Source organism: Rhinopithecus bieti, unplaced genomic scaffold (genome assembly GCF_001698545.2).
Source record: "Rhinopithecus bieti isolate Rb0 unplaced genomic scaffold, ASM169854v2 scaffold_26532, whole genome shotgun sequence".
In the NCBI taxonomy this organism is placed as follows: domain Eukaryota; kingdom Metazoa; phylum Chordata; class Mammalia; order Primates; family Cercopithecidae; genus Rhinopithecus; species Rhinopithecus bieti.
Genome location: NW_016812934.1, coordinates 1503514 through 1512930, shown reverse-complemented (window position 1 = coordinate 1512930; position 9417 = coordinate 1503514). Strand labels below are relative to the sequence as shown.

General features: G+C 45.3%; 1 protein-coding gene across 1 annotated transcript; it reads left to right on the top strand.

Annotated features, from left to right (window-relative positions):
* Positions 1 to 418: 418 nt before the first annotated feature.
* LOC108512181 (microtubule-associated proteins 1A/1B light chain 3B) lies at positions 419 to 1408 on the top strand. The gene is given in 3 exon segments (XM_083287425.1): positions 419 to 520; position 952; positions 1143 to 1408. Coding segments are annotated over 3 exon segments (369 nt in total).
* Positions 1409 to 9417: the final 8009 nt, after the last annotated feature.

Here is a 9417-nt window from a genome sequence, read left to right as displayed (position 1 = left end):
GACACCAGGAGCATCTATCTGCAGAGGAAAGATCGTGTGAGGAGATCGTGAGAAGACGGCCGTCTGCAAGCCCAAGAGAGACCCTCAGAAATGCACCCTGATTTTCTTCATATTTAGCTGAAAGAAAGTGCTTCCTAATCATTTTGAAAATTTGGCATAAAAGCTGCTAAGAGTTTTGAAGATTTTTCCCCCGGGAACAAGAAGTGACAGAAGTGGGGCAAAGAGCTACCTCCTTTCTCTTTCTCATTCTGACATTTGAACCCTACCCTATTTTTTCCTTTTAAAATCTTACAGATGTGCTACTTTACTAAATTAAAAAAAAAATTGCTCCCAGGTTTTGGCCCCCCAAAAAGATATTTTTTGAAGGGCTGTCACTGTTGCCAGTTGGATCCTTGGCCACTGCCCAGATCCCCACACCATGCTGTTGGAGAAGACCTTAAAGCATTGCTGCACCTTCAAACAAAGAGTAGATGTCTGACTTATCCAATAGTAGCATCCAAACCAAATCCCGGTGATAATAGTGATGTAGGAATTTTCTTCTCGGTCAACTTGCAAGCCACGGACCACTTGCAAGCCACGGATGCCCTATCCAGGCCCGAGCCTCGCTCAGTCACACTGATGTGCCCCCACTTGCCTGCATTACAGCTTACAGCAGTTCACAAGCTCTTGTACCACACCCAAGAAGAATGAGGATACACTGGACATTGAAGGATGAGGAGGGCAGAGAAGAATTTTATTAAGTGATGAAAATGCCTTTCAGCAGAGAGGGGACATGGGGTTGGTCCCCCTACCAAAAGGCAGGAAAACTCCCCCCACGTGGCTGGGTTCAGGACCTTTTGTGGACTTAGAATAGGGAGTGCACGCTGATTGGTTTGTGAGTATCCAAAAGAGTTAAAAGTGAAGACACCACTCAAAGGTGGGCATGACAGTGTAGAAAACCAATTAGGAAAGGGTAGGTATATGTAAAATAAGTGAAGGGTAGGGATCAGTCAGAGGCAAGTGCTCCAAATGAGAAGACAACTTCTCAACCCGGTCTGGGGATTTAACTTGCATCTTGGCTTTCAGGCTTTAAACTGTCTTCTGCTTGGAGGTGGGGCTTTACTGGGGACCTTCCCCTATCTGCCTCCTGTTGCTATCAATAGAATGATACCAGGGTGAGGAGCAGCTTCCTGTCCTGGATAAAACGAAGTTTCTTGTACCTGATCGAGTCAATGTGAGTGAACTCATCAAGATAATTAGAAGGCAGTTGTGGCTCAATGCTAATCAAGCCTTCTTCCTGTTGGTGAATGGACCCAGCATGGTGAGTATTTCCACACCAACCTCAGAGGTGTATGAGGGTGAGAAGGATGAAGATGGATTCCTGTACATGGTCTATGCCTCCCAGGAGACGTTTGGAAGGAAATTGTGAGTATACTACTAGAAAAATGCATCTATTCTAGCATTTTTAAAACCGTTACCAAGGGAAAGAAGGGATGTCACTAACTGACATAGATCAGTTCATCTAATCACAGATCATCAAACAGTAATGCTCCCATCTAGGAGAAGTTAGATTTGTATTTCAAGTGGAAAAACTGAGTTCCCAGTGAGTATGTTCACTTTTGGCAACTATATTATTATTATTATTGTTATTATTGAGATGGGGTCTCACTCTATTGCCCAGGCAGGAGTGCATAGGCGTAATCTTGGCTCACGGAAACCTCTGCCTACCGGGTTCAAGCTATTCTTTTGCGTCAGCCTCCTGAGTAGCTCGGCTTACAGGCATGTGTTACCACGCCCAACTAATTTTTATATTTTTAGTAGAGACAGGGTTTCACCATGTTGGCCAGCCTAGTCTTGAACTCCTGGCCTCAGGTGATCTGCCCATCTTGGCTTCCCAAAGTGTTGGGAATACAGGTGTGAGCCATGGCTCCCGGTCTGGAAACTATATTATTATCATTATTATTGTTGAGGAGGAGTCTCACTCTGTTGTTCTGTTGACTGGGCTGGAGTGCAGTGGCACAATATCGGCTCGCTACAATCTGTGTTTCAAGTGATTCTCCTGCCTCAGCCTCCCAAGTAGCTGCGATTACAGGTGCCCACCATAACACCCAGCTAATTTTTGTATTTTTAATGGAGATGGGGTTTCACCATATTGGCCAGGCTGGTCTCGAATTTCTGACCTCAAGGGGTGTCAGGCACTGCCTTGGCCTCCTAAATTGCTAGGATTACAGGCGTAAGCCACCATGCCCAGCTGAAATTTTATTATTTAACATAGGCTAGCTTGTTTTCGAACTTTAAACATTCAAAAATAAAATACTTTGCATTCTAAGTTGCCAGTAAAATTGACTTTCAAGTTAAAAGGTTCATGCAAACATAATTGCCATTACATTCAATGGCAAAAACTGCAATTACGTTTGCACCAACCTGATATTTCAGTGCTATTTCTCCCTAATAGGAACTTGCAATTCAAGCAGTAATTTAAAGGCTTTCAGAGAGACATGGAGTCTTCTCAAGTTCACAGAACCTGTTGCCTTTTTATAAAGGTTTTCTGCTGAGCTAGAGATACTTTCTAAGAGGATTCATAAGCCTAAGTTGTGAAGCATAACTGCCCCCCAACACCCCCAATCAAAGGCACTTGCCATAATTGTTGGCACAAACGCAGGGTAAATGGGGTTGTGTAGGAATACTACCCTGGCTGTAAACTGGTACTCAAGGTTTCTGATTCCTAAGAGAACTATGCCAAAAGTTCACACTCTTGCAGTGGTAGATGCTTATTTGGTTTGTTCTCTAGATAGCTACACACATAGAAACACCATTCAGGCCCGGCACGGTGGCTCACACCTGTAATCCCAGCATTTTGGGAGGCCTAGGTGGGTGGATCACTTGAGGTCAGGAGTTTGAGACCAGCCTGGCCAACATGATGAAACCCTGTCTTTACTAAAAATACCAAAAAAAAAAAAAAAAAAAAAAAAAAAAAAAAAAAGAAAGAAAAATTAGCCAGGTGTGATGGTGGGCGCCTGTAAGCCCAGCTACCTGCAAGGCTGAGGCAGGAGAGTTGCTTGAGCCCAGGAGGCGGAGGTTGCTGTGAGCTGAGATAGTGCCACTGAACTCCAACCTGGGCGACACAGAGAGACTCCTGTCTAAAAAAACCAAAACAAACAAATGAAAAAATGCCATTCAATAGGAAACTTGAATAATTTGTAATTTTGGTTTAGCTTCTTAAAAGACCCCAGAGAAAGAGTGGCATTTCTTGTTTCAGGTGTTCTCGGATCTAAGAGTTCAAAGTCGTGCCTGCATTGGTACAGAAACAAGCAGTATACCGGTGTCATTCTTGAGGACAGTGATAAGAACTACAGAATAGTGTAACTAAAAGCATTAAAATTGAGATACACTCCCTTCTACCTTTTGGCTTAAAGCTATAGATGATCCTTGCTTTTTTGTTTTAATGTTAAATGTATAACCAGGTATTATTGAAAGGTTTCCATATATATATATATACCAGACTAGACCAGATCAGACCAGATCAGATCAGATCAAACCAGACCAGACCAGATTAGACCAGATCAAACCAGACGAGACCAGACTAGACCAGATCAAACCAGACCAGACTAGACCAGACCAGACCCGACTAGACCAGAACAGACCAGACTAGACCAGATCAAACCAGACCAGACCAGAACAGACTAGACAAGATCAGACCAGACCAGATCAAACCAGACCAGACCAGACTAGACCAGATCAAACCAGACCAGACTAGACCAGACCAGACCAGACCCGACTAGAACAGACCAGACCAGACTAGAGTAGACCAGACTAGACCAGATAAAACCAGACCAGACCAGACTAGACCAGACCAGACCAGACTAGACCAGACCAGAGCAGACTAGACCAGACGAGAACAGAACAGACCAAACCAGGCCAGACCAGACCAGACCAGACTAGACCAGATCCAACCAGACAAGACCAGTACAGACTAGACCAGATCAAACCACACCAAACCACACCAGACCACACCAGACTACACTAGAATAGACAAGACCAGACCAGACCAGACCAGATCAAACCAGACCAGACCAGATCAAACCAGATCAGACCAGACCAGACCAGATCAAACCAGACCAGACCAGACCAGACCAGACCAGACCAGACCAGACCAGATCAAACCAGACCAGACCAGATCAAACCAGACCAGACCAGATCAAACCAGACCAGACCAGACTAGACCAGATCAAACCAGACGAGACCAGACCAGACCAGATCAAACCAGACCAGACTAGACCAGACCAGACCCGACTAGACCAGAACAGACCAGACTAGACCAGATCAAACCAGACCAGACCAGAACAGACTAGACAAGATCAGACCAGACCAGATCAAACCAGACCAGACCAGACTAGACCAGATCAAACCAGACCAGACTAGACCAGACCAGACCAGACCCGACTAGAACAGACCAGACCAGACTAGAGTAGACCAGACTAGACCAGATAAAACCAGACCAGACCAGACTAGACCAGACCAGACCAGACTAGACCAGACCAGAGCAGACTAGACCAGACGAGAACAGAACAGACCAAACCAGGCCAGACCAGACCAGACCAGACTAGACCAGATCCAACCAGACAAGACCAGTACAGACTAGACCAGATCAAACCACACCAAACCACACCAGACCACACCAGACTACACTAGAATAGACAAGACCAGACCAGACCAGACCAGATCAAACCAGACCAGACCAGATCAAACCAGCTCAAACCAGACCAGACCAGATCAAACCAGACCAGACCAGATCAAACCAGCTCAAACCAGACCAGACCAGATCAAATCAGACCAGACCAGATCAAACCAGACCAGACCAGATCTGACCAGATCAGACCAGACAAGACCAGATCAAACCAGACCAGACCAGATCTGACCAGATCAGACCAGATTAGACCAGATCAGACCAGATTAGACCAGATCAAACCAGATGAAACCAGATCAAACCAGACCAGACCAGACCAGATGAAACCAGACCAGACTAGACCAGACCAGACGAGATCAGATCAAATCAGACCAGACCAGACTAGACCAGACCAAAACAGACCAGACAAGATCAAACCAGATGAAACCAGATCAGACCAGATCAAACCAGATCAAACCAGACCAGACCAGATCAAACCAGACCACACGAGATCAAACCAGATCAAACCAGACCAGACCAGATCAAACCAGACCACACCAGACCAAACCAGATCAAACCAGACCAGACCAGATCAAACTAGACCAGACCAGACCAGACCAGATCAAATCAGACCAGACCAGAGCAGACCAGATCAGACCAGACCAGACCAGATCAAAGCAGACCAGACCAGAGCAGACCAGATCAAACCAGACCAGAGCAGACCAGATCAAACCAGACCAGACCAGATCAAAACAGACCAGATCAAACCAGACAAGACCGGACTAAACCAGACCAGAACAAACCAGACCAGACCGGATCAAACCAGATCAAACCAGACGAGACCGGACTAAACCAGACCAGACCGGACCAGACCAGATCAAACCAGATCAGACTGGATCAAACTAGACCAGACCGGACCAAACCGGATCAAACCAGATCAGACTGGATCAAACCAGATCAGACAAGACCAGACCAAATCAAACCAGACCAGACCGGATCAAACCAGATCAAAACAGACCAGACCGGGACAGACCAGATCAAACCAGATCAGACCAGATCAAACCAGACCAGACCGGACCAAACCGGAACAAACAAGATCAGACCAGAAGAGACCGGATCAAACCGGATCAAACCAGATCAGACCGGATCAAACCAGATCAGACCGGATCAAACCAGATCAAACCAGATCAGACTAGACCAGACCGCATCAAACCAGACCAGACCGGATCAAACCAGATCAAACCAGACCAGACTGGACCAAACCAGACCAGACTGGAGCAGACCAGATCAAACTAGACCAGACCGGATCAAACCAGATCAAACCAGACGAGACCGGACCAAACCAGACTAGACCGGACCAGACCAGATCAAACCAGATCAGACTGGACCAAACCAGACCACACTGGACCAAACTGGATCAAACCAGATCAGAACGGATCAAACCAGATCAGACCAGACCAGACCAGATCAAACCAGACCAGACCGGATCAAACCAGACCAGACCGGACCAGACTTGATCAAACCAGATCAGACCAGACCAAACCAGATCAGACCAAACCAAACCAGATCAAACCAGACCAGACCGGAACAAACCAGACCAGACCTGACCAATCCAGATCAGACCATACCAGACCACACCAGACCAGACCAGACCAGACGGCATCACACCAGACCAGACCAGATCAAACCAGATCAGACCAGACCAGACCGGATCAAACCAGATCAAACCAGACCAGACCGGACCAGACCGGATCAAACCAGACCAGACCAGACCAGACTGGTTCAAACCAGACCAGACCGGATCAAACCAGACCAGACCAGATCAAACCAGATCAGACCAGACCAGACCGGATCAAACCAGATCAAACCAGACCAGACCGGACCAGACCGGATCAAACCAGACCAGACCAGACCAGACTGGTTCAAACCAGACCAGACCGGATCAAACCAGACCAGACCAGATCAAACCAGATCAGACCAGACCAGACCGGATCAAACCAGACCAGACCGGACCAGACCAGACCGGATCAAACCAGATCAGACCAGACCAGACCAGATCAAACCAGACCAGACCGGACCAGACCGGATCAAACCAGATCAGACCCGATCAAACCAGACCAGACCGGATCAGACCGGATCAGACCGGATCAGACCAGACCAGACCGGATCAAACCAGACCAGACCGGATCAAACCAGACCAGACCAGACCAAACCAGATCAAACCAGACCACATCAAACCAGATCAAACCAGACCAGACCAGATCAAACCAGATCAAACCAGACCAGACCTGTTCAAACCAGATCAAACCAGACCAGACCTGTTCAAACCAGATCAAACCAGACTAGACCAGATCAAACCAGACCAGACCCGATCAAACCAGATCAAACCAGATCAAACCAGACTAGACCAGATCAAACCAGACCAGACCCGATCAAACCAGATCAAACCAGACCTGACCAGATCAAACCAGAGCAGAGCAGATGAAACCAGATCAAACCAGACTAGACCAGATCAAACCAGTTGAAACCAGACCAGACCAGATCAAACCAGATAAAACCAGACCAGACCAAATCAAACCAGACCAGACCAGATCAAACCAGATCAAACCAGACCTCCCAGGCTGGAGTGCAGTGGCGTAACCTCAGCTCACTGCAACGTCCGCCTCCCGGGTTCAAGCGATTCTCCTGTCTCAGCCTCCTGAGCAGCTGGGACTGCAGGTGCCCGCCACCATACCCAGCTAAATTTTTGTATTTTTAGTAGAGACAGGGTTTCACCATGTTGGCCAGGATGATCTCGATCTCCTGATCTCGTGATCCGCCTGCCTTAGTCTCCCAAAGTGCGGGAATTACAGGCTAAGCCACCGTGCCCGGCCCCACATTTTTAACAGTAGTTCAGATATCACCGTTAGGTCAGATAGCCATCAGAATTCTCCCACTCTAAAGGCATGTCAGCTATAGAGGAGAAACATAGCAAAAGGAGACATACACTCTTTACGGATACTCATGTCAAGAGTTCAACATCTTCAAGTTCAGTGAGTAAAGACCAGTGCTACTCACTACTGGCATGGGGTTCACTATTTCCCATTTTCTTGGGAGTAGCACAGGAAGACCACGGTTGCACCACTTTAGACTGTATGTGTAGCAGGTCACAACTTACCCTTGTGTGTTTAGATGTGTGTGGAATACGTGTATATGTTAGTGAAAGCTGTTTACTGTAATGGAGGCGAAAACCACATTCCTTGCATCTGGGTCCTCTGCTGAGCATTAGAGGAACTCCTGTCACCTGCTCTCCCTGCTGCATACATAAGTCTGCTTGGCTAAGTTTTCATATGTGTGTGTGTGTATTATGTATGTGTGTGTGTATATATACATTATATATACACACATTATATATGTACACTATATATATATATATATATATATATATATATTTAGAGTCTCGATCTGTTACCCAGGCAGGAGTACAGCTGCTGCATACATCAGTCCACTTGGCTAACTTTTAATGTGTGTGTGTGTATTATGTATGTGTGTATGTATATATATATACATTATATATACACATTATATACAGACATATTATACATATACACATTTTATATATATACACATTATATATATTTATATATATGTATGTATTTAAATGGAGTCTCACTCTGTTACCCAGGCAAGAGTGCAGCTGCTGCATATGTCAGTCCACTTGGCTAACTTATAATGTGTGTGTGTGCACATTATGTATGTGTGTGTGTGTATGCACATTACATAAACACATTTTATTATACACATTATATATATACATTTTATATATATACATTTTATATGTGTGTGTGTGCATATATATATATATATATATATCTATATAGAAGGGGTCTCACTCTGTTACCCAGGCAAAAGTGCAGTGGTGTGATCTCGGCTCACTGCAACCTCCGCCTCCCGGGTTCAAGCGATTCTCATGCCTCAGCCTCCCGAGTGGCTAGGATTACAGGTGCATGCCACCACACCCAGCTAATTTTTGTATTTTTAGTAGAGATGAGATTTCTCCATGTTGGCCAGGCTGCTCTTAAACTCCTGACCTCAGGCGATCTGCCTGCCTGGGCCTCCCAAAGTGCTGGGATTATAGGCGTGAGCCACTGCACCTGGCCCATATGTATATTTTTACATTATGTAAATGTTGTTGTATAATGCTTTTTTAATTTAAATTTTTATTTTTATTTTAAGTGCCAGGGTACATGTATGGGATGTGCAAGTTTGTTACATAGGTAAACGTGTGCCATGGTGGTTTGCCGCACCTATCAACCCATCACCTCGGTATTAAGTGCTGCATGCATTAGCTATTTTTCCTGATGCTCTGCCTCCCATTATGTAAATTCTTAACTGCCCTGTCTCGCTTGTATACATCATTATAGCTGACATTATTGTAACTACTGTGTGATAGGTAAGATTCCTATAAGAAATACTGCTTTAAAAGAAAATAACGTTCTGAGGTGAAATATAGTGACCTATATCCCACATTCATGGGTGGTCACTTTATTTGTAGGACCTTTAAAACAAGTATTATACATTTTTAATGAACTAAGTTGAATAAGGCATAATTAGAAACTGTTTTATATATATATATTATATATATATGCAAGTATGTAGTTTTTGCAGGCTCTGGAGTAAGTTTACTCACTTTCAAACTTCACATCTGTCCCTTTTCTGGCTCTGTGATCTTAAGAAATTTACTTATTCCTCCTTACCCCCAGCTTTCCACATCTGTAAAATGGGGATAATAT